This window comes from Myxocyprinus asiaticus, chromosome 5, assembly GCF_019703515.2.
Source record: "Myxocyprinus asiaticus isolate MX2 ecotype Aquarium Trade chromosome 5, UBuf_Myxa_2, whole genome shotgun sequence".
NCBI classification, from domain to species: domain Eukaryota; kingdom Metazoa; phylum Chordata; class Actinopteri; order Cypriniformes; family Catostomidae; genus Myxocyprinus; species Myxocyprinus asiaticus.
Genome location: NC_059348.1, coordinates 41647863 through 41674652, shown reverse-complemented (window position 1 = coordinate 41674652; position 26790 = coordinate 41647863). Strand labels below are relative to the sequence as shown.

The 26790-nt window shown below is 39.3% G+C and overlaps 1 protein-coding gene across 1 annotated transcript in view; it reads right to left on the bottom strand.

The window, feature by feature from the left end:
• Positions 1 to 26790, bottom strand: part of LOC127441588 (GTP-binding protein REM 2-like) — a 45579-nt gene continuing 18789 nt past the window's right edge. Inside the window, exons 4-5 of the mRNA XM_051699166.1 lie at positions 14723 to 14900; positions 1 to 6892 (exon numbers count right to left, since the gene is read on the bottom strand). Coding sequence (XP_051555126.1) covers positions 6558 to 6892; positions 14723 to 14900 — 513 coding nt within the window. The 3' untranslated portion in view covers positions 1 to 6557. The remainder of the gene's footprint in view (positions 6893 to 14722; positions 14901 to 26790) is intronic.

Here is a 26790-nt window from a genome sequence, read left to right as displayed (position 1 = left end):
TTCTCTCATTTTCAAAGACAGAGTGGAGAACATTCATCAATACCGAGGAACAAGTGAATGGTGATGCCATGTTTGACCTCTGAACGTTTCCAGAACGTTGCGTTTTTATAGTTGATACATAAGCCTGTGTGGCCAGCCCCCACAGAAATGTTTGATCCTATATGGCATATAAAAAATCAGAGGGAAATGATAGTTTGGTATGCATGTTGTTCAATAATGTAACCCTAAAATTTGATTGGTTGATAGGAATGTTGTTCTGGGACCAACAAGGATGTTGATCAAGGACATTCATTAATACACATTAAACTTGGTAAAATCACAGTTCAGCCTCATTATATATGAGAAAAGACATTACATGCTTTAAGACTACTTGACAAAGTGGGCCGTTTTCAGTATTGCTTGTCCTAACATCTGTTCTTTTATTTGGTGACAAGGAATTTAGGAAAGTGAGGTGAAACGTAATTTAAAGTACATTTCTAACATGAACCCAGGGCATTATGGCATTAAGTTAAAAGCGCATTTTTAGATCTCTGAGACTTGCATTTAGCTACTGCATGCAGCTAAATCGAATACTATATACATTACAATCAACCCGTATATAGCAAATTAAGAGTCTGATGGTTTTTATTCACTTGTCAGTGTTGTGTGAACATGACTTGCTTTCATTAGACTGAGGTGTTGAATGAGCTAAGCGGCAATTTGGCACAACTCAAAATTTAAGTTAATCTCTAGAGTTGCCTCTGTCTGACTCAAGGGACTCTATCAAAGCTCTCTCTACAGACCAATCTGCTTTCCCTGCCAGCACTGATTGCCTAATAATGTCGTCTTTCTTGTTTTATGCTCATTAAATAGCAGGTCCACTTCTTTAGTAGAGTTTAATTACGAGTGTGCGTAATTAAGAGTTTAAATTGGTAAAATGTAGTAGTTCTTACTATTGCTAATATTAACATCAATGTATTGCAATCTATCATTATAAGTGCTGTAGCACCAGCAACAAATGGCCCATTACAACTTAAAACAATCCATTAGTAATGTGATTTTGCTCATTGTGAGTAAAAGCTAGATTAAAAGCCATTACTTTTTCAAAATTCAGATAATAAAAAAAGGAATCAGGCAGAAATGTATCTGTACCTAATCACAAATACTGCCTGTTTTCTTCAAATATTGTTCTCAATTAATTCCAACAGAGTTTTTGTTTGTTGAATGCGTTTTCTGAAGCACGCCAAATCAGCCATACGCCACTTTCACTTCAATAATTATCACACTATGGAACTGCACATGCAAACTATTTTAGCAAGTGCTAATTCCTCTTGTAAATAAGGCCCTTGAAGGTACAATTCGCAATTACAGCAACTAGCCAGCTGTTTATCCAAGAACAATAAAAAAACTGCTTTGAATACCTTTACCTCCACATTTCTGTTGATTCGGCCCATATGTTCCACAAATCTTTGCTATTAGTCTGAAGGCAAATTCCTACTGTGACATATGTCTTCGCAATAACAGCTTGCATCAAGAACGATCTCCTCCTGGAGGTCAACACATGTTGATCACATCAATCTTTTGGACAAAATTAGCCAATAAATACAACTGATCTGTATCATTAAACATTATACATAAAGACCAATTTTATGTGAAAGAAGAATCTGTCATCAGTTCAGCTTACACTGACTATTATGTCTGCAACTGCTGTTTGACACTGTGTCTTAACCAGGTGCAACCAAAGTGACAACAAATCACTTTGGTTTGGTCTGGTGTTTGGTTTCTATTTTAGTTGCTTCATGCTGAGTAGCCCTGCCTACAGTGAAATCTCATTGCTTTAAAATCCTGCTCCACATAGCTGTATATAGAATGCAACAGTGTGGTTCTGGAAGTAAAAAAATCGTATTCACTTTTTCCATAGGGGAATTAAATATTAACGATAACTCAAAAATCTGTAAAGACAGAGCTGCTGTGTGCTCGAGGTTATTAATTGATGGTATACAATTCTGTTGAAGCCATCAGTCAGTGTTATTTCAAGTTTGTTTAAAAAAAAAAACAATCATGTTAAATTAGTGTTATCACGATTCCAGAATTTCAGTATACCAGTGAAATTACATTGTTCTCGATACCAATTTCGACACCACAGTGAAATTATGCTAATACAGTAAAGTGCTATTAAACATACTCCTTTAGACTATTTTAAGTTAAATTTCAATATAAATAATAAATGAATTTAAATGCATGTTTCTTTCAAGTGTTTCTCAATTAAGTATGTATTGATTAAGTGTTTTAAGTAGGGCCATATTGAAATCTGTTTTTATTTTTTCCCAAAACATTTTTTCTTTATAATTTTTTCCAGAATTCCATGTTTTAAAGTTTAATTTAATTTCATCATTAAAATGGTGTCTAATCAAAGTAGTTCTTAAAACTTTTTAAAACTTTTAACAAGTAAAAAATAGAAAAAGTACTTTTCAACATACCATTGCATTTAACAAACTTTTATTCAGAACAACAGCACTCTTGCTTGTGATATAATGCTTAATTGTTATTATTATTTATTAATAATTATTTATTATTAATATTGTTATGAATATTACTACAGTGAATTTTACATTTTACTATACATCTGTAATACACTGTATTTCTGTAGCAATTTCTTCAATTCCTGGCGCCTAGCTTTTATTTTGACTCATGCTTTTATTTTGACATGAGCTTTTATTTTGATAGAAGCTTCCCTTTCTCTGTCATGTTTGCTACATGGCCCAGTGTGATTGTTAAAGTGCAAATGCTGTGATTTAATCATATAAAATATATTCTACATGTAATACGCGTGTCACAGTGGATTAGTGCTCTGCTCTGTCATCTCACAACGGCAATGATTCTCAATGTCTGTGGAGTTTCCAGTGTATGAGCAGTCGGATTTATACATTCATATAAAGTACGCAGCTCATCCACACTAAGATTGCAGCCTTTCGCAGTTTAATAATCACACTAGGACATACCACAATTGTAATTTGATTAATTGTGCATTTCAGTGTAAAAGGAGTAACAAAGCACACTCAAATAAGCGTGTGAGCATTTGAAAGCAGTTGTGTGTCAGTCAGACAGCATGCGGGTACCAAAGTAAAGGGTTAGTTCACCCAAACATTTTAATTCAGCCATTGTTTAATCACCCCTGTGTTGTTATAACCCAATATTACTTTCTTAACACAAAGAAATTGTGAAAAAAATGTTGTGCTCGGTGATGTCATACAATGGCAGTTAATGGTGACCACCTCTTCAAGCTTTTTTTTTTATTTTATTTTTTTTATCTAAAAACAGTATCTTGTATCTTTTTTGCTTCGAATCAAAGTTTGTAGAATGTTTGCTGTGATTCACCTCAGAGCTGGATAGTTTGGTTCATGGCTTAGAAATCTTATATGAAGTACTTTATGAAATCCTTATGGAAAAAAATTGTGAGAAAAATACTTCCAAAATCAAGTTGCTGCGGTCTGTTTATCATCAAATATGTTCTGATTGACTGTGATTTTGTCATTTTTCCAATTAGCACAGACAGAATAATTTTCTAAAAGACCTCATGAAATCACGTTACAAGCTCAAATTTCTTTTCTGAGTGGACATATTTTCTATTGAAACAGGAAGTTTGAGTGGAACACATCAAAACACTTGGCCCCCTTTTTTTCAATAGCCAACAGGCTTTAGTTTATGCCACAGACGTGAACCATGATTTGCTTCTTGCTATTGCTAATTGTTAACCCATCGTATTAGAAGAAGGGACCTTCTACTACTAGAGAACATTTAATTGGACATAAATTTGTATACACACCTGTATGCAATTGGAATTATCAATATTTTTGGTCTGAGAAAGACGTTCACCTAATTGTATGTTTTGTCAACTTAGGAGTACAGTAGCATATAAATGGCATCAAAGATAATTGACATTGACTAAAAGTCACACAACACTGGTTAGGAAACTGTGTTAGTTCCTAATGTTTTCTCTGTGATAAACAGAGAGTGAGAGATTTTTAATGGGAACAAGGTGAAAAAAGCTAAAATAAAATTATGCAATAACTACAGTATCTTTAGTGCCTGTGGACCTTTTATCTTATTTTTTTACTGCAGAACTTTTACTACAGTTCTGTATCCTTGCGGTGTCAGCATGCTTCTCAACAGGGACTACTATGGGAGCTACTCTATCAACACTAACAGCCTGCCACAGGCAGCATGATCTACTCATACTGAGATTCAGTGCTATATTTGTGTGTGTTTGTCTGTGTTTGGAGGACTCTTGCAACCTTAAATGTCATGTTTTGGTCAGGATAGTTTTTACAATGCTAGGTTTCTCTGTACCACTGACACATTCGATGACTGAGAGACTGGTATAAACAACTAATTTCACACGTACTAGTTTAGGTAATATAATCGGAGGATTATCGCCTCTGTGATGTGGTGCGGAAACACTGTCTCTTATCTCAGCACCTGTCAATCTATACATGCAGTTTTTCTCTTTTATCTCTCCCTGGCTCCTCTACCCTCTTCCACATCTCCCCCCTCCTCATATATGTCTTTTTCAAACTCTATTTCCAGCTTGCTCTCAGCAGTCTCTTTCTCTCTCCTCCATTTGGGTGTTCACACTGACAGCAATTTGGAGCAAAAAAGCGACTGCAAGGCATTCGTTTTTAAGGAGAGCTGTCGATTTTCTGCAACAAGTGTGACTGTGACCATTCACAATTCAATGTGGCGTGACCAGTGACCCAAAGTTGATAAAAGTGTGTAAAAACCTTATGTAAATGGACAGCGATGCAATATAACGATGACTAATGGGAATGAGGACAGTGGAGCTCATGAGATCATCTGTCTCCTGTGAGATGCTGTAGCATCTCACATAGGCAAGGCGGGGGAGAATTTAATTTGACTGTGAATTACACTACCTGGCCAAATAAAAGTCACCAATTGGATTTAAATAAGCAGATACTGTACTTAAGAGCCTATGGTTGGATCATTATTGCAGTGATTAATATGTTTCAGCTGGCAACAATTATTTTAACCCTAACTGATACAGTGTAGCTTCTCATTTCTTAAACAACCATGTCGGAAGACGTATCCCGTGGTCGTGGAAAAGATGTTACTGTGTTTCAGAAGGGGCAAATTATTGGCCTGCATCAAGCAAAGAAAACAACTAAGGAGATTGCTGAAATTTTACACATGAATTGGCCACCACAGAGTCCTGACCTTAACCCCATTGAAAGTCTTTGGGATGTGCTTGAGAAGACTTTACGGAGTGGTTCGACTCTCCCGTCATCAATACAAGATCTCAGCCAAAAGTTAATGCAACTCTGGATGGAAATAAATGTTGTGACGTTGCATAAGGTTGTCGAAACAATGCCATGATGAATGCACGGCGTAATCAAAGCTAAAGATCCAATGAAATAGAGTATGTGATTTTTTTTTTTTTTTTTTTTGCCAGGCAGTGTATTTTACTATACTATAGGGTCATTCTATGTCAACTAAACCCCTTTTGTTTTAATTCTTTATTTATTTTTTTATTTTATTTTTATTACTAATGAAAGAAATAAATTATTATCAGAGCCAAAATATAAAATGCCATGGATCAATATTACTGAGTAATCCATTATTTTGTAGAGGGGGGTAAAAATGAAAAATTTTCATTCATTTTCAAAAAAAAACAAACAAAAAAACAGGTCTAATAAACACATTAAATAAACTCTAGCACCCCTTGTTGCATTGTACAGTATGTCTACAGTCAATGTTACACAACAAAAAAGTTTTTTTTCTTCTTCATTTTTTTAACATACACAATTGACATATAATGCAACAAGGTGTGCTGAAGTCAACTGCTTTAGGAATAGACCAACCTGTCTCTGTGTACAAATAAATTAATAACTCTGACACCTGTCTAAGGTTATTTTTGACCTTTAGTTTTGCTCCAATATCCTAGGCACAAATTGTAATTTTGACCCTACAAAATAATGATTAATTATTCTCTGCAACATAATGGATTACTCAGTAAATATTAATTCATAGCATTTAATATTTTGACTTTCTTCATAATTTAGGTTTACTTTTCATCCAAAAAAAAAAAAAAAGAATAAAAAAGTATTAACAAAATAACAAATTTCAGCCAGGTAAGTTTCTAAAATTTGACATTGAATAACCCTATATGATTTGCTGCTGCTCACACAGGGGCATAATAATAAAAAAACAAAAATGATGCATGGAAAACCAAAAATGTCTGTATTCCAAGTAATTTTGATATTACTTGTAATAATAATATTATGTATTATGCACTGCTGCAATTAATATACAAACACTTGTGCCTCCAGAATGTAAATTTTTGGCATCAAGAAAACAGGTTCCTCGTCAAAATAAAATGACATCTCATTTTTACTGGCAATACATCACATTTCTGATCCCCAAACTTTTTCAAAAGCTATACCCAGTTGTGCAGCCCACCATTATATAAGGGCATCCAGTGGCGATAACGTCTGCTAGCGACCAACAGTACAGCTATCTCCAACAATAAAATCGCTGTCAGTGTGAACGGGGAATCAGCCATGTTACATTAGAGCACTGAGATCATGACAGGAACGTGATTTCTGCCTGAGCATTCTACTTCCTCTGTGTCTACTGAGGTCTCTGTCTCTTCCTCCATCCCTGTCTCGGTCTCGGCCGAGGTGGGAGCGAGGAACCAGCCCGGACAGAAAGCGTTTGGCTCTGCTGGTTAGGCTCTCTCTTCGGGCAGCTGCTGGGGACCCCTCTGTCCAGCCGGGCCCCAGGCTGTGGCCCCGGGCCGCTCTCACAGCCGCCTCCAGTAGATCATTAGTGTGGTGGTCCAGAGAGACTGAGAGTTCCAGATACAAGCAGCCAAACATCATTGCGCTGGAGTGAGCCTCTGAGACAGAGAGAGAGAGAGAGAGAGATTGAGTGATACCGTCACAGATGGAATTTGACAATGTCTTGTCATATCAACACAGATTAGCTTTTGGTAACTCAATGAATTGAGTGGGACTTAATGGAGTGTTGTGGGGGAGGAGGAGAGGAGAATTAAAGATTAAATGTATGTGTGTGGGTGTGTGTGTTTTGAGGTGTATTGACAGGGTGGAATTATATCACAACAAGACAACACCAGCGTGAATGAGTGGAATGACCTGAGAAGGAACAAAGCTATGAGATGAGAACAGATAGAAAAACAAGGAAAACAGAAAACACATCATGCAGACTGACAGTTGAGGTGTAGATTTAAAGGGGTTGTATAAGGAAAAACAGACTTTTGCTTGATCTTTTGAACAAGAGTTAGATGTACTATTTAGAAATACTGTAACTTTCAACTTAAAACCTTCCCAATCCACCTAGACCATTTATTGTAACTGGTCTGGTCTGGTTCATGGCTTAGAACATTTTATGAAGGATTTCATGAAATACCTTTGGGAGAAAAAAATAAAATAAAAAAATAATGAGAAAAATACTTCCAGAACCAAGACAGTTGACAAAGTGTGAGGGCACTCTTGCACTCTAAAGTGTACAGCAGCTAGGCCCATCCAGTTATTGTGAGGTAGGAGGAATTAGAATATATTTTGTTATTCCTAAACACCAGAAGAAGATACTATTATTCCAGCTGGTACATAACCAACAATAAGCCCACCAAATATTGTTCTGTTCCCGGCTCTGGGGTATACATGTGGCTCTGCATAGCCTTCAGAGTGACCACAGCGTTAGAAATAAGTGCCTGAAGTTTACCGTTGATTAACCATTACAATGTCATATAGTCTTCTTCTATGTCCTATAGTCTTGCTTTGTTATTGAAAGATGAGGTATCGCTGACTATATTCAACCCTACAGCAAAGATGCAACCCATAAATAAGCATTGTTACTAGGGCTGTCAATTGATTAAAATTTGTAATCAAATTAATTGCATGATATGCTAATGAATTAATCAAATTTATTGCAATTATAAATATTTGCTGAGAAAGTCCATCAAATAACAATAATTCAATATATGGTTAAATATTTACAAATAGTTCTATTTAAATAATTATAAATATAATATATATTATTAAAAAAAATTCAGATCATTAAAATGCATTACATTATTGTGGCAGATGAGTAAAGCATTGATAAGAAAATACAAAAATGGCTTTAAAAAGGTAATATATAGTTTATTTCCATTTTACTGAACATAAGCAAATCATTGGCCTACAGTCCACAGCAATCCATTTTGCAATTGAATTCCGAGATAGATTTATTATAAGGGTTTGTCTAAGGACGCGTCAAGAATTTGACACATGCGTCTGACGGACGCTTTGAGTGTCTCACTTTAGTTGCATCGTGTCATATACACAGTGTTTTTAAGTTGCTGTGTCAAGTTAAAGGGTCAATCGTTTAATGTCTTCTGAAGCAAATCGATAGGTTTGTGTAAGAAACAAACTGATAATTAAAACTTTATTAACTATTAGAAATCGCTTCCTGACAGCAGTCAACGCATATCACGTTACCATCACGTGAAGTAAACGCAATGGCATTTTCACGCAGGAAGTCGGAAGCGTGCGCTTTGTTTACAACAGAGGAACGAACGTCATGCGAGAGTTAGGTCATTTCAAACAGCAATCCAGCACTGGCTGGAAGCAACGATTTAACGTTAAAAACATTTTAATTATCAATTTGTTTCTTATACAAACCTATCGATTTGCTTCAGAAGACATTAAATGATCGACTGGAATGGTGTGGATTACTTGTATGCTGCCTAAATATGCCTTTTGAACCGTCAAACAGCCAGCAGCCTGTTGGCACCGTTTACTTGCAATATATGGACAAACAGAGCTGTAACAGGCTTATAAAATTCTTCATTTCAGTTGTGCTGAAAAAGGAAAGTCATGCACATCTGGGATGGCTTAAAGTTAAGTAAATCATGAGAGAATTTTCATTTTTGGGTAAACTAGCCCTTTAAGCATCGATTAAAACTTAGAAAAACACATCCCTGCATGTCTGAACACAAGAACACGTTCTCATCTTTTGCTGTCACTAGTGTCAAGCAAGCCTGAGTGTGCTTCTCAATCAGAAGGCTGCAGTCTAGTTAAGAATTAACTGAATTGACAGCCCTTGTTGTTACTCATTTCACATACAAAGAGGATAGCCAATCATTATAGAGCTCATTTATTCAGAGGTTTTTAAAGGTGCAGTATCTAAAGCAGCCTGTTTAATTCTAAGGGTCAGAGTGAGGGTGGAAAATGGTCACATAAAACTTTCATTTCGTGCAAGAAACATTTACAAACATCATAAGTGGACTTCAGGAAAAAAAAATTAAATGATGCTTGATATGACCCCTTAAAAATGGTGTGCTCTGTTGTCATAAAAATGAAGGGGAGCTCATTCGCTCTGCCACAGCAGATCGGAGATTAATGGCATGTGTGTAGCACCACAGCCCGAGTCTCATCAACGCTATAGATTCTGTTTATGGTTTTAGACTCATCTTCTCCCAGCATAAGACTGACCATCTCTATTTCACTGAGTTAGTTCATATGACCTCAAAGCGTTAATGCATTCAGTGCTTTTGTGCATGCCTCTTTATCCAAGGCTTGAACGTCAGTATCAAATAGCTGACCTGCAAATACTGAATGTAAATAAAACCCATCTATGCCAAGCTGAGTACACAGTGAGTGTGCATTTGTGTGTTTTTGTGTCTGGGGGTAGAGTGAGAGATACAGACAGAATATTTCCATATCAATGACCACAATAACTGTAGCACCCTGGAGGAAAAATATGCTGAACACAGCTGTGCCCGAATAACCCCCCTCTGCCCTTCCTACACAAGTTCCTTGCTTCCTCATTCTTTCCTTTTCTCTCTCTATATCCATCTGTCTTTCTCTCTGTCACACCAAGGTGGTCTAAAATACCTGAAGAAAGGTATCCATTAGCATGTTAGCATTACCATTCATCTTAAAAGCAATTGCTTGCCTGGTGCATCCAGCCCCAGAAATATACAATCTGAATGCTAGGACTGAGTATCGCCAATCTTGATACGATGCGTATCACAATACCTATATGTCACAATTCATTATATTGCAAGGCAACACTATCTCAGAATAGAATTGTGATTGAAACTGTGCATTTGACAGAAATGTCAGTCTCTGGGATTGCGCTTATTTTAACGACCTTCTTCACTTTTGAAAAGTTGGGCATGATATGAATACATAAAAAAAGATTCAAACAAATATTGTTACAGGGAACTAAAGTATCAATACAAAATTGTGAGAAAAAGTATTGTCAATAAGCCATGTGATAGATCACATTATATTAGTGTTGAAGCAGATCAGGAAAAACATGGACATACTTTAGCTTAGTCAGTACACTGTATACGCACGCTCCTATTGAACATGCTTAACATGCGCACTAGAGTTAACAAATTTCAGTACTCAAGTGGGCGATAAAGTAACCTTCATATGTCTGTGCCATTAAACCAAATATGTTATCCAGGTAGCTTTGAATAAACATTCAATGGCTGTTTGTCAATGTTCTTTTTGCATTCTTACGTTCTTGTGGACTTGTTTGACGTCATCACCCACCTCCAAAAAAAGAAAATAGTTAAGAGTTTGCTGAATCTACATATCGCAGCACATCTCAAAACTTGCATAGATGTGTTTCATGTATGTCTTCTGCATTCGCTCTTTCAAGGTTGTTAGTCAAGAAAGACTCACAAAAATGAGAATATGTTCTTAGAATTGAGAAACACCCATTGATTTTAATTGATATTCTAGTTAGTTAATGAGTTAGTTAGCAAGTAGCAAGTAAGTAGTTTGCAAGATTCTCTTCAAACTGTTTCTCCGCCATGACCATAGTTGACCTGAAACAAAGCCCCTCCTTCAAGCCTTCAAGGATGGCAAAACAAAGCATAACACAGTGGTACACTGGCAAGAAGACCAGAGGTAGTTCTTTTTAAATGGATGTCAATAGAGGAGATGCTTCAGGATGCTGAATAAACTGCTTTTGACCGCCTGTCCACTAATCTTCAACATATTGTAAAGTAATCAATCCTTTTGGAGTGTACCATGTGTTGAGTTTACTACAGTAAATTTGCTGTTTTATAAGAGAAGTCCCAGATAATTTTGGGCCCGGTAAGTGTCAGTTTACAGCTCTCACTATTCATTTGTATGGTGTCCGCAAACAGTGATTTACTGTCATAACACTGAACCCGGTTCATTGATGTCAGGGCCATTATATGATTTGCGTCTAAGATGCCCATGATCCAAGTTGACCATTATACTCTCTCCTATGGTAGAGCAGCAGCTGGTATCTCCTTATATGAAAAATACTCTGAAAACTGACTGTAGAAGAAGACAGTTTACGCTTACAGTATGTTTGCTATGCAGAGAATGCAATTCTGGCATTGCTTTATGATTTGCAGTCTGACCCATTTCAGAATATTGTATGAAATCGACTGGTGCTAAGCGTATAAGTGTTTTGGGCCTATTTTATGCTTATAAGAGCCCTAAAAATCTTGCATTGATGAAGCAACTACTATAGTATAATTAAATGTTCATGATTTATGTTACTTGAAAAAAAAATTCTTTTGTCATAATACACCGCTACTTCTGAATGGCCTTCAATAGAGAAGCATGCTTCTTCTTCTTCCCACATAATGGTGTGCAATACCCACTGTGCCATACCATCTCTTGAGCTTGTTGTTCCATAAAGGTGAAGTGTGTACTTTCTGTAACACTAGAGTCACCAAAAGAAATTGTTTTTAAAATGGTCATTACTTCACAAGTTTCCCTAACACTCCCCCCGTCTTCCATTGGTCAGAAAAACAGACAGTCTTACGCAAAACTCACTCCATTAGCTGAGCCAATGTTGCTCTGTCAGGCTGGTCGGGATGCTCAAACAAACAGCACCAGAAACAGCACCACAAAGACAGTATACAGTATTTACACTTTAAGGAAATCAACCTACTAATAGCTTACATATAGCTCTCTCTATTTTAAATGAGGATAGGGGAAAGTATTTTTACATCGAAAAATTACTCACTTCACCTTTAAAAATACTCCAAAAGAAAAGAGCACATGTAATGTCCTCCTTAACCCATGACTGGAACCGCCCTGTTATCAGCTCTAATACACAAAAGCACCCGCACACCGTTTTATTAACGATTGCAAGACACTAAGCTTACTGCTCCTTTCTTTATCCTCCTTATCACAGCCCTGCAAACACATGGCATCAGGTCTTCGCTTCACCACAGAGGCGAAGGAGCGAATTAGAGGAAGAAAGGTGTGAGGGAGAGAATATGAGTGCGTGTACCATCATTGGCATACACGAACAAAACACACACTCTTAAAGATAGTAACGCCAGCACATTGTAGGTGAGAGATAATACAGAGCAAACATTAAAAATGCCCTAAACATGCCAAGCAAACAGATGCAAGAGAGACTGAGAGGGAGAGAGGCAGATGCACCATGACTGAGGATGCAACTAATGGCCAGATCTAGCATTTTATATACACCGTATGGTGCGACTTCTGGTCAGCACAGAGCCAATCAAAAGTGGCATATTAAACAAATATACAAATAATCACTTTGATTTTCTGAAATTTAATAAATTATATTACGAATACCTGTAGCTACAACGGTAGAGCATGGCATGAACAACATTGCTTAAAATGCATAAATGTATAATGTAATTTCGATGCAGATTTTTTTATTTTATTTGAATTTAACCCTGAAATGGCTGAAAACATAAGGAAACATTAGGTCACATTAAGACTCAAATAATACAATTTCATGTTTTTCTTTAAAATATTGCTTAATTTCCCATGAAAATAACACATAATAGATTTCAACAAGACATACTGAGGTCAGTAGACTTTTCCCGGCATGTTGCCATGTTAGATAAAAAGCTTTTATGCCAAGTTGATTGAGTATTTGCATAAACCCAATTTTCGATATATTTCTCAGAAATTCGGCACACTCAATGTCCTTCCCCCCAGACTTTCAAATGTCAGTATTCCCCAGGATACAAAACCCATTTAAGGGCTAATTTGCCTTTCTAATCTAAATTAATCTCCTAAATGAGAGTTACCGAGGCAAAATTGTGGCTGCACTGCTGAGGAAACACCAATCAGGCGAATCCATATTCCATTCTAGTACCAACCCCTAAATGGACTACGGTATATATCCACTTGCATGTCTCCTAGCAGCACCTGTTTGCGCCAATAAGCTGAGTGATTTTTCTAGCAAAGAATTTACAGAGCCCTTATATAAATAAGGCCAGATGGAGATAGACTCATGAAGACACGCTGAATCACAGTAGCAAGGGTTTAATATCGATGACTCACTAGTGTGAGAGACAGAGGTAGACCAAAGGGACATTGTGTGAATAAGATACCTGTTGATTTATGGGATTTGTACTTTAAGTGTTTGTTACAGTGCTTACAAACCAGCACTGTATCGTCAGAAACCTCATTTTGTTTCTTATTTTTCTTCTCCACAATTTTCTGCAACGAATCTCAAAGCTCTAAACATAAAGATCATTTCAGCATTATGTGTGCTATAGAGTTTGTCTATTTTGTGGATTTTTGTCTGTTTTTAGTTAACTTTTTAAGAATTTTAAAATCTTCCTTTGACTGACACTGTTAGAATATTCAGCATTCAAAATTTGTATCAACACTGGACATGACAAAACTGGAGACTCCCATTATTTTCAGCCAAGTTGTCTACACTGAAAGTGCCTGATGCTGTGCATCGTGACGCACCTTTAGTTGACGGATACCACATTTCTATTTTTAACAAGCAGAAAAGCTCCATCCGCTTTATTCTCCCTGTCCATCTGAAATAAACTATTTTTATTTGCAAATATCATTAATGGATTTCTATCAATTTTACTTGTTATATATTTAATAGGATTAAAATAATATTTGTATAAATAATACATTTAATAAGGTTGTCAATCGATTCAAATTTGTAATCAAATTAATCATGATATGTTGATTAATCGAATAATCGCATGTATCAGTATTTGCAGAGGCACCCAAATAAAAATAATTCAACATATGATGACATAATTAAAAATTAATTCAAATTATTAAAATATATAATATTATTGTGGCAGAAGATTACATTATTTTTTATATAATTTATATTTCACACTTTATATATTGCACTGAATTAACATGCTGGGCCCTGTTTTAAGAGCGATAGCGTTAAGTGCAACGCCATGCCATAAGTCATATGAACGAAGTCAGTGGGCATGGCCATGCAATTTTGGTACTTTCATGCAAGCATGCACTATGTCTAGGCGCAAGTAGGTTAATCGCACGTGCAACGTGTAAATGGGCTGGATTAAGTGCAATTTTCTCATGAAAATAGAGCCTGTTAAATTGACACTCCTAATAACTGAATCACAGTTACACCAAAGCCAGCTTAGGACATTTCGGTCACTTCCAGTGTATACATGGCGTAACCAACAGTGATGTCATTTTAGTATTTGTATGCTAAATTGCTATTGGTCTTTTTCCTTAAAACTCTTGGCATACAGAATTGTGCATTGGTTCTTTTTATCTATATTTATGTATCTATTCATACTGCATGCTACTATCTGTATTTGGGTTTACAACTTTTCCTGTCATTTCCCTAAAACTTTTCCACTATTCGTTTGCTTTCCTGTAAGTACTTGTATTCCCTTGAAGCAAATGCAAATCTAGCTGAATAAGGATATACAGTATAAAAAAAGGCCTACCCTCCGTACTGATCTCACGGGACCGCACAAGGTCACTCTTGTTGCCCACTAGGATGATGGGGGTGTGGGGCAGCGACTCCCTCATCAGCAGGCGGAGTTGGGCAATACGGTGGAAACTATGCCTGTCAGTCAATGAGAACACCAGGATGCACACCTCGCATTGCAGGGTGGAGAGGTCCTGTCAATCAAATCACATACAGACCAATTACAACAGAGATCAAGGTCGTGCAAAGTCATGCAGTAATATAGTGTAATACTGTATGGGCTGTTTGCAAAAGCATTAAGCCACGAGAGGCCATGCTTTACAGTGATTTTACCAAAAGTAAAGTGCGTTCCTAAGCACAACACAAAGCGGATTGCATAAAACCCCCTTTACCATGGTAAAATCACTGTAATGCACATTCTTGTGTGAATTATTACTTTTATAAAGTAAAGCAGTGTTTTTCTGTATATAAAAAGGAGATTTGACTACAGTATATACAATATTGTTGTATTATACTAAATTGACTTCTGAAACAAATCGTTCACAAACATAGCTGAACAGCAATAAGATAAAAGACACCAGTGTTCAATAAATAGTTACATTTATTATTAATAATTATCCTTATCAACAATTCTTCCACCAAGTATTATAGTTCATTATCCTAACTATAGGCTGCTTGCAGATGCCAAGCAATGTAGCAACTTGGCGAATTAAAATGTGTAGTGTGCATTTCTGGTCATTTTACAATAGCTTCGAACATGGCTCATCCAATAACAATTTTGAGTCAGCACTATCCATTTTATAATGAGTATTAGAGGATTATGTGTTGTTTGTAGGTCACCATAGTAATAACAGAAGGATAGCTTATTAATGTGGATCTCTGGATTGTTTGTGTCCATGAAAAAAGAGGATCAGCAGGATTTAAAGGGATGACCTTAAATCTATGATGGCTTTGTTGTTGTTCCAGCTCTCAGTTTTTTGTTGCAGATGTCACAGAGCTCAGGTGTGTTTAAATCGCCCCTTTAGAGCAGATGCCTCACTCAGGCAAAACTGTTTATCCCTGAGAATGTCATTGCACATCACCTCAAACACTTGAAAACTGTGAGTGTAAAAGTACGGCCACACAGAGGTCAGCCCCTCTCTTTGTGACAGATAAGAAGGGGCCCTGTCACTCCAACATTAATGAATTGAGAGAAGAATTACAATTCTTCTATCCTGTATTTTTTATTTTATTTTTTATTTTTTTGCATCTCCTAAAGAGAAAGAGGAACCGATAAACAGATAGAACAAGAGAGAGAGAAAGCTTGTGTTCTACATCCCAATCCCTGAAGGCGAATTCCAGCCCTCTGGAGAGCTGTGTTAAAAATTCACATTGCAGCCCCAGAGCGTGAGATTCACACAAGCCCAGAAACACAGAAAGGCAAATTCACTAAACAGTTGCGGCACTTTTGTGGATGGTAGTTCTGTGCAAAAACCTGCATTTTACTCACTAACTACCAGCAATCCAGTTTAACCAAGCGCTAAATGCGCTGCAGTAGCGCTGTAGCGTGAGTATTTACATTATGTCACTGTCATCCTTATTACGTACATTTGGCTCATTATAAAGCTCATTGCGCCTTATACGCAAAACTCAGCACTAATTATCATTGCCCTATTACTACGTACTTTCTGTGGTCGGTAATAACATGATGTTAATTAGCGCGGAGTTTTCAATTTGTCATAAAAACTAGGTGTTATACAATTTCTAGAGTTAATGGCAGCAGTAATTAATCAAATGATGGAGAAGAGCATCATAACCAGGCATATATCTATATGCGCAGTGCAGTCCAGCACACTTTCATATCAGCACACTGATACCAATTATTTTTAAGTTTACATGTCCAATATGCAGATCCGATATTTAATAATAGTTTTATTTATTTATTTATTTTACTTATTATTTTTGCACAATGGTAAATAAAACATCATTAGACTAAAATAATAAAAACACACATACATGTATACATATATTTTAGATCGCAAAACAACTTTACATAAATATAATGGTTTATATCTGTCAACAAGGCTTTAGGACTCCGCTGCTGATTACTGATCTGGTGAATGTCTGCTCCCTCGCCAACAAAACGGAAGAGCTGCTTCTGCTCACTCAAACAAATAAGGACTTTTCTAACTCTGCTGCTCCGTGTTTCACGGAAACCTGGCTGAATGAAACCATCCCGGACAGTGCGTTACATCTGCCGGGCTTCCAGCTGTTCAGAGCGGATCACGTTGCAGAATCATCGGGGAAAACGAGAGGCGGCGGGACATGTTTTACATCAATGAAAGTTGGTGTCCAGATGTAACAGCGTTGAAGAATAAGTGCTGTCCTAATTCAGAAGCGCTCTTCATCAACTGTAAGCCTTTTTACTTGCCTCGGGAGTTTTCCTTGTTTATTCTGGTGAGTGTTTACATCCCTCCACCAGCATGGTGGAACAGCTGGCTGATCACATCACAGCCATGGAGCAACAACACCCAGACTCTCTTATCATTATTCTGGGAGATTTTAATAAAGCTAACCTCAACCGTGAACTGTCAAAATACAAACAACACATCACATGCCCCACCAAAGACAGAAATATACTGGACCACTGCTACACCACTGTAAAGGATGCATATTGATCTGTCCCACGTGCAGCTTTAGGACTCTCTGATCACTGTCTGGTTCATCTTCTCCTGACCTACAAGTAGAAACTAAAATCAGCTAAGCCTGTAGTAAGGAGTAAAAAGATGGACCAATGAAGCAGAGCTGGAACTACAAGCCTCCTTTGACTGTACTGACTGAAGTGTTTTTGAAGCTGCAGCCACAGACCTGGATGAGCTCATAGATACTGTTTCATTATATATCACTAGGACATTTTTATCATTCAATATCGAAAAACCATGGTTTACATCTAAACTCAGCCGGATGGTACTTGCTTAATCTCAGCAACCACCCTGCTATGGGACACTTTCACTCAGGGATTAAATTAGTCATGGCCAACTCTGAATAGTATATTTCTCCAATGGCAGAGATAACTGAAAACGACTAAATTTGAATTATGTTGCTTCCACACCCATAGGTGTCAATGTTTGTTCTAGATTACATAAATCAAAATTACTGAGTGCACCTTTAAATACTCTTGTGTATTAAAAGGTTAAGGTTGTTATATAAGGCTGTCTAATAACCCACTAGTTCACTGGAATACATTCCAGTCATATATCCTAAGAAAAGTAAAAAATAAATACACAAAAATAAATAGCTGCACTCACATCTGTTATCTGTTAATATCATAGAACTACTACCAATGTTTTTCCTCAGACAACTAAATACTGACAAAATGCTATTTTTACAGTGAGCAACATGCCTGCAGCCAATCCAGCAGCAAAACTGCACTGTGATACACAGATGTGATTATGTGGATGATGATTTATGTCAAAAACGAAGTAAATGTTACAGTATATGGAACGTCTTGGCTACTGATGTAACCTCTGTTCCCTGATGGAGGGAACGAGACGTGTCGATGTAGTGACACTAGGGGTTCGCTCTTGAGAGCCCCAATCACCTTTGCTTTATTCAGAAAAGGCCAATGAAAATTGGCGAGTGGAATTTGCATGCCACTGTCCGCCCGAATCTCTCCCAAATTAGCTGGACTGCGTGGGGTGGAGTCTCCATTCTCCGCCGAGCATTACCCGCCATGAGAGCGCATCTGCTGCATAGTTGAGGATGCCCGGGAGGTGAGTGGCTCGCAGAGATTTCAACGTCTGCTGACTCTAAAGGAGGAGGCGACGGGCGAGTTGCGACATGCGACGTGAGCGTACACCGCCCTGGCGGTTTATGTACACCACATTCGCTGTGTTGTCTGTCCGTACCATCACGTGCTTGCCCTGAATCAATGACCGAAGCCTCTGCAGGGCCAGCGATACTGCCAGAAACTCTAGGCAGTTGATGTGCCATTGCAGGCATAATACTGCCTGCCCATTGCACACGGCGCCCCAACCCGTATTCGAGGCATCCATCATGACCACGACACACCTCGAGACCTGCTCTAAGGGAACCCCTGCCCGTAGAAATGCCAGATCTGACCAAGGGCTGAAAGTTTGGCGGCACCGTGACATGATAGTCATGCACTGGGAGCCATGGCGCCATGCCCACTTCAGGAGTCTGTAGCCAGTGCTGGAGTGGTCTCATATGCATCAACCCGAGGGAAAGTACCCCCTGCCGAGGATGCCATATGCCCCAGGACCCTCTGAAATTGTTTCACCAGGACCTCTAGCTTCTGCCTGAAGGTCCTCAGGCAGGCCAGCACCGACTGTGCATGCTCATTTGTAAGGCGTGCCATCATGGTGACTGAGTCCAACTCCATACTGAGAAAAGAGATGCTCTGCGCAGGGGAGAGCTTGCTCTTTTCCCAGTTGACCTGAAGCCCCCTTCGGTCAGGGTGCCAAAGCACATGGTCCCTGTGCACGCACAATAGATCTCGCAAGTGAGCTAGGATCAGCCAGTCATCGAGATAATTGAGGATGTGAATGACCTTTTCCCTTAGCGGGGCCAGGGCCGCCTTAGCGACTTTGGAAAAAATGTGAGGGGACAGGGACAAACCGAAAGGGAGGACCTTGTACTGGTATGCTCGTCCCTCAAAGGCAAACTGAAGAAAGAGTCAAGGAAGGATCAATACGTGAAAGTACGCATCCTTCAGATCGATGGCCGCGAACCAGTCCTGATGTCGTACAGATGTTAGGATGCGCTTCTGCGTCAACATCTTGAACGGAAGCCTGTGGAAGGCTCTGTTCAAGGCACGCAGATCCAGGATTGGGCGCAACCCTCCCCCTCTCTTGGGCACGATAAAATAAGGGCTGTAAAAGCCCTTGTGCGACTTGGCTAAGGGGGCAGGTTCTATCGCTCCCTTTGCCAGAAGGGTGGTGACCTCCACCCGGAGGACCGAGGCATCCTCGCCTTGCACCATGGTGAAGAGGATGCCACTGAACCTGGGCAGTCGTCTGGCAAACTGGATCGTGTATCCGAGCTGGATCGTCCCGATGAGCCATTGCGACAGGATGGAAGGCGCTAACCAGGCTTACAGCCTCTGCGCTAATGGCACCAGGGGGACGATAGGATTTATCATGCCAGGGGTGGGTGGTTCACGGCGAGGCAGAACAGGCGCCCCACGGGGAAGATCGTCCGGGGAAGGCATGCTGCCCCGCGAGCCCGCAACGGTGGCTGGGGCAGGCGGGCAGCCCCAAGAACCACCGTACTTACCTGTTTGCCGGCTTTCCTTCGACGGAAAACAAGGGAACACAAGATACTCGCATGCCACTCGTTGACCGGAAAGACTTCTAGCACCTAGCCATCGTGAGTATTGGAGAATGACCCAGGGAATGAGGAAACTGCTCTTTTACTGACAAACTGGGTGCCGGGGCCCAGAAGGCACCTGGTGATGTTGTGAGGGTACTCACCTTGTGCTGGCCCAGGGGCAGAAGTGGAGCCCGTACGCTTACCTGGGTCAGGCCAGTCAGATTCAGCAACCTCGTCCCTGGGTCGCCTGTTCCAGGGCCGCTTCGAAGCCTGTCCGGTGTTCCTAGCGGCCGGCTGATGGGCAGGTGGTGCCGCCATGGGGACTTTGGAGGCCAGTAGGTGGCCGAGGATATGTTTAATGGCCTCTGTCTGCTTCTTCACTGTCGATAACTGATGGGCGAAGTCCTCGACAGTGTCACCAAAGTGCCCCCCTTGGGAGACGGGCGCATTAAGAAAGCGGACCTTCTCGGCATCAGGCATCTCCACAAGGTTGAGCCACAGGTGTCGCTCTTGGACCACCATAGTGGACATCGTCAGACCCAGGGCGAGCGCCGTGACTTTCGTTGCTCGTAGAGCGAGGTTGGTCGTGGTGCACAGTTCCTGCATGAGCCCTGGGTCGGTTCTACCCTCATGCAGATCTTTAAGTGCCTTGGCCTGGTGAAGCTGCAGGATGGCCATGGCGTGCAGGGCGGAGGCGGCCTGACCCGCAGCATTGTAAGCCTTCGCCACTAACGACAAAGAAAACTTACACGCCTGGGAAGGGAGCCTTGGTCGGTTCCCCCAGGTAGCTGCACCCTGTGGGCACAGGTGCACCGCCATGGTGTGCTCAACCTGGGGAAGCTTGACATTTCCCTTGGCTGCCCCGCCCTCGAGGGTAGTTAAGGTGGACGAGCTCGTGAAGCGTGTACGGGTGGAGAAAGACACCTTCCATGACATCTCGAGCTCCTCATGCACTTCCGGGAAGAAAGGCACCAGGGCGGGGTGTGGCAGCCGCCCAGGCAAGCACGGTTGCCAACTCAGCATCCGCTTTGTCCTGAGCTCTACCGCCCGAGAGAGGGAGCTCAGTAGACTCATCCAATTCCGAAAGCAGGAGCCCACACTCTGATGCTGTGACTGATAACTCATTCTCATCTCGAGCCACAAACAAGACATTAAATCCACCCTGAGGTGGTCCGCCTGCCTCTCGTGAACTCTACCGGGCAGAATGAGCGTGCTGGGGGATGGGAGGTCCGCGGGAACTGAGCCGGCTGAGAAGCTCCCATATCCACATCCAAATCGGCCACACCGCTTGCCGGCCCAGCCACCTGAATTTCAACGCAAGATGGATTGGGTCGGGAAGCAGCCACGGTGGCTCTCTGCTTCACGGAGAAGAAAGAGAGCCGCGACCGCAATGCTGTCATGGGCAAGTTCTCTCAGTGAAAACATGACTCATCCACAAAAGCTGCCTCGGCGTGCTGGTGACCCAAGCACTCGAGACAGATTTCATGACCATCTGGTGGGGAGAGATAACAGCCACACCCAGTAGCACAAAGGCGAAAGGACATCTTTAAAAAGACGGCAATCGTTTGTGCGAGCTCTTTTAGAGAAAATATACTCTTTTAAATATACTCCTTTTTTTTTTTTTTTTTTTTTTTTTACACCTGTGGACGGGTGACTGCTGATATGCGCTGTAAAATCCAGCAGCGATAGCAAGGTGACGGGACGAAAACACACATGTGCTCGGCTCCGAAGAACAAGTCTGAATGAGTGGTGCACACCATCTCCTTTTATACCCGTATTTCCGGGGCGGAGAGTGGCATCCAATTCCACTTGCCAGTTTTCATTGGCCTTTTCTGAATAAAGCAAAGGTGATTGGGGCTCTCAAGAGTGAACCCTAGTGTCACTACATCGACACAACATTGAGTGAGTGACAGACAGGGAATATATACTATATTGCCAAAAGTGTGGACACATGACTTGAGACAGCACAACACGGTCGATAGTGCTCTGAGATGGAAGGGTCTCTGGGGCCAGACTGACAAAGTAAAAGGTCTTTTCATCAGATAAATGAGAACAGCATGTACATCGGTATCTGACCAACAGCATAAAGACCTTCCACTGCTGTTAAGGCCATCTGTCACTGTCCGCCCAATCATGGCCAGATATGCACACAGAAAAGTATTCCTTTAATCGCCCTGCATACACACAAGCAGGTACGCACATTAAAATTTATATTCTCAAGTGGTAATTTAGTATGCACTCTTACCTGCAAGCATATTTATCACACAAACTCTGTTGATTATTGTCACGAAATGCACACTCACATAACACACACAAATCCCAGCAAATGTCAGCAAATATGCCTGCCAGCTTTTTGGTGACCTCTGTGCAGATTTAGAATATTAAATCCAACACTCTCATTAAATTAAATTGTCTATACAGTATATGTAATTATAGACAGTATTTACGCTATTATAGTAGGTTAATAATAGTGATAAAAGACAACTATGCAAGCTAATCCGGCCTGGTGCTTTTTACAAGCAGGCACATTTTACATTATTAAATGCTTGTTTTTGTCAGAGATTATTTTTTGTGTTCACATAATTTTGTTTTAAAGACTAATTAAAATGAACAAAATATAATGCGAGACATTAATTTTGACCATTCCTTCACCAGAATCTCACAACGCCCCAAGTGATAGCCTGCACAAATATTCTGCTTGCACTTTTCTTCTATTCCAGCTTAATGTGCAGAGACAAATACAAGTAGGTCATTCTTTGGTTGTTTTCTTCGAAGAGCCAATCCTCTTTAGGTAGCTTGACACAGCAACATTGGCTCAGTTACACAAGTTTGTTTGTCCAGTCAATTTAAGATAGGGACAGTTTTTGGAAAACCTGTTTGAAAACAGTATTAATTATTGCAATTCCATTTGGTGCCACTAGTGTTGCAGAAACTACACACTGTATCTTTAAACCCTTGAAATTATTCCTTGCTGTGTTTCTTGTTGTTGCTTATAAGCCTTTGGTTCAGAATAAAATGAGTTCATGGGAGGTCATAACAAAACAGATTACAATATGGGCACAACATGTCATTAAAATAAAAATCCCCCAACTCATCTTCCACCCTGAGCTCTCTCTCCACTGGGTCATTTAACACAAACACACCTTCTTCCTGCTCCATCAACCAGCCTAGCACAGGAAGACAGATTGCATGGAAATCAGGCCAGGGCTGACCATGAGCCAATACAGGAGAAAGAAAAATGAAAAAAATAATGGCTAGACATAAGAGGGAGTCAATGGGGAAGATGGGCTTGCATAGCAGATAATAGACTTTAATTTATTGCTCTGTGGGGGGGGAGTTAAGTCTAATAATTGGATGTTGGGACTTAACCGTGTTTCCGAGTTTGTTTTTTGCACCGAGTGAGGTGCCATACCCCTGCAGATCATCAGCATAGACCATCTGTCCACATATGCCCTCCTTCCAAAAACAATGAATTTACACACTCTGCCCAACAGCCCGCACCCAAATATGTGGCATTTTTCATGAATACAATACACTTTGATGTCCCCTGACTATTAAAAAAATAAAAAATAAAGATAAATTAAAGAAAAATGTTTAATCTTTTTCATATGCTGACCATGAGACAATCCAGGAGAAAGAAAAATGAATAAATAAATAAATAAATAATGGCTGGACATAAAAGGGAGTCAAGGGGGAATAGAGGCATGCATAGCAGATAAGAGACTTTAATTTGTTGCCCGACAGCCCACACCCGAACGCGTGGCATTTTTCATGAATACAGTACACTTTGGTGTCCCCTAACTATTAAAATATTTAAAAAGAAAGATGAAAAAGATGAAACATTCTTCTTTAATTTATAAGTTAAAAATATATTTTGTCCCAACCCCATACTGATTGCTTAATTTAGCCTTAATTTGCAGTTATTTTTATTTATATATTTATTTGTTTTTATTTTTGTATTTCATCCATTTCATTTCATGCATGTTCAATGTTTATTGCTAGACAATTACAAAAACACAAATCATGGGTTTTAAAGGGTTTTAAATGTTGGTAACAGGGTTGCAATAAATTGCAAAACTCATATAAAATTTATTGAAAATAGCATAGAATATTTATTTTGACATCCCGAGTTTTACAATCTACATTTTCTGAATGTTAAGCACCTTCACAGTCAGTTCATTTGTTGAAAATGGAAAAAGAAAGAAAAAAAAATAGTTTCAGGCCCTTTTTTGTACCCTATTCATGAAAAGTACCACAACCCATCCAATCCAAAATGTCTTTCTCGGCCACAACACAGCCATTTCTGCTGCTACAAACATAAAGCACATACCTCCACAGAAATAAAAGTTTGCTTTATATGCCAAGCACACCAACATCAAACAAAAACATCCCTAATGAACATGGCATAAAGCTTACACTCCATAATGACATAGTACTGACTCCGAGTCATTCCACATTTAACCATACGGCTCGCAGCAGTACTCTACAAACTCTGTCATTATAATTAAATGTATACTTCACTCATCTACAAAAAAAAAAAAAAACAACAAAAACAACGCCTCATCAGATTTCACACACAATGTCCCCCTTCCACGCCACATCTCCACAGCGTGCTGGAACCCTAGAAAACACAGGAGCCAGTTAGCATCATCAATATTTCACCTCAAAGTAATCTATTAATTATAGACAAGCTGAATAGCCCCAGTCTATTGGTTCAAGAGCATCAGACATTAACAGTAACTCATAGAATGTTCCTCAGTGTTAATGGCTGGTCTAGGAAATGGCCACGTCCACACTAATACATTTTTGTTTGAAAACGCATTGATTTTTATACGTTTACATCTCACATCCACATAGGAATGGCGTTTTCCTCCTCTGAAATGAGAGACAGAAACCGCTCTTCATTACTGCATACTTTGGAAAATTGTATTAATTTAATTAATTGTATTAAGAGTGTATTAAAAGTGTATTAGTGTGGATATGACCCATGTTTGTAATGGAATACAAAAACACAGATTACTGCATACTGTACGCTCTATACTGCCTTGTATTTAAAATAATATTATTTTATTTTATATTTAGTATGTGACTAAGCAATATGCAACAACAAACGTTCTAAAAAGTTATATGCTACATTGATTAAACATGCAACGCAATGAGTGCAATGAATATCTGAAATAAACTTATGCTTATTGCTTATATTGCAATTTTAGTACTGCAAAAATAGTACAAGCAGTTTCTTAGATTGCTGTTCCGAACGTACCCTTTGTATAATTTCAGTTTATCAAAGTCACCAAAATTCAATTAGCTAATGGACGAATTAAATCAATTTCCTGGGATCAGTTCACACCTTAATAAGGCTGAATTGATTTCAAGGTGTTCATAACTGTGCAGCTCTCTGCTCATATAGTGGACCTAAGTGATCAGAGGTGCGTTAGAAAGGACTGATGTCCCTTGTGCTTCTAATTTACTCATGTTTAAGCATGAAAAGGAGAGCAGCAAGCCGTGACGTAGTTCTAAGAGCCGACTAATGGCAGAACAGAAGAGAGAATGTGTCCTAAGCGTGTGTAAGGACGTGGCTGACCATGTGTCAGCTATTTTAGGAAAGAGAATTACTTATTAAAAGCATTGTTCCCCCCGCTGTCAAAAAGAACTTCAAGTCTCCCAGCTAACCAAGGCAGCCTAGACTTAAGGGACAGCGTGCGTGTTTATACATTTGCACCAAGCGGGCTGATGCATTAGTTTGGGGCAATATGTTTCATGTCCAGTGGTCTTAGTGAAAGAAGTGTAAAAGGTCAATTTAGCAGCTACAGATCTAAAATAAACCTGCATCCTCCACAACTACTACTGATGCAGCATTGTGTTAGAATGAGTTCATTCACTCTACAGTTTTATGTTTTGAGATGATGGTAAAGGTTATGGAAATACTAGAAAGCTGGATACCTTACTGTAAGTGATTCTGTAAGCTGAAATGTGTTATTTGTGCGCCACTAGCGCCAATAAATGGAAATGCAAAAATGTTTTCAAACAGCTTTCCCGAATACTCCCCATTAGGGCTGGGCGATATGACGATATACACTATCGGTCAAAAGTTTTGAAACACTTATTCTTTACTAAAAAATATTATTTATCTTCACATTTTAGAATAATAGTAAAGTCATCACAACTATGGAAATTATGTTGTGACTAAACAAAATCAAATATAAATCAAAACTGTGTTATATTTTAGCATCTTCATAGTAGTCACCCTTTGCCTAGAATTAGCAGAAATGTACTCTTGACATTTTCTCAACCAAATTCTTGAGGTATCACCCTGGGATGCTTTTTAAACAGTATTGAAAGAGTTCCCATCTATGTTGGGCACTTATTGGCTGCTTTTCTTAATTATTTGGTCCATGTCATCAATTTCAAAAACTTGTAATGAAATAAATTAATATGGTGGCACAATCATATTTTTGTCTACAAAGCTAATTTCAAACATTTAAGCAAACACATTCAGATCAAAATGTATTTAAGATCATGAGAAACATTTCAGTCAAGTATTTCAAAGCTTTTGACAGGTAGTGTATATCGTGGCAACGATATAAAGTGTCATCCAGTAGAGGTTTTACTATATTGTGTATATCGCGATATGTAAATATACATGTGCGCAGCGCATGCGTATCTATCAGTGGCAGTGCTTCACGTGAGACTGAAACCAGGCTTGAGCAGGGAATGAGTTGCTGCTGGTAGAATCTGCACGCACTGGTGTAACGGCAGATTCACCTAAGGAAT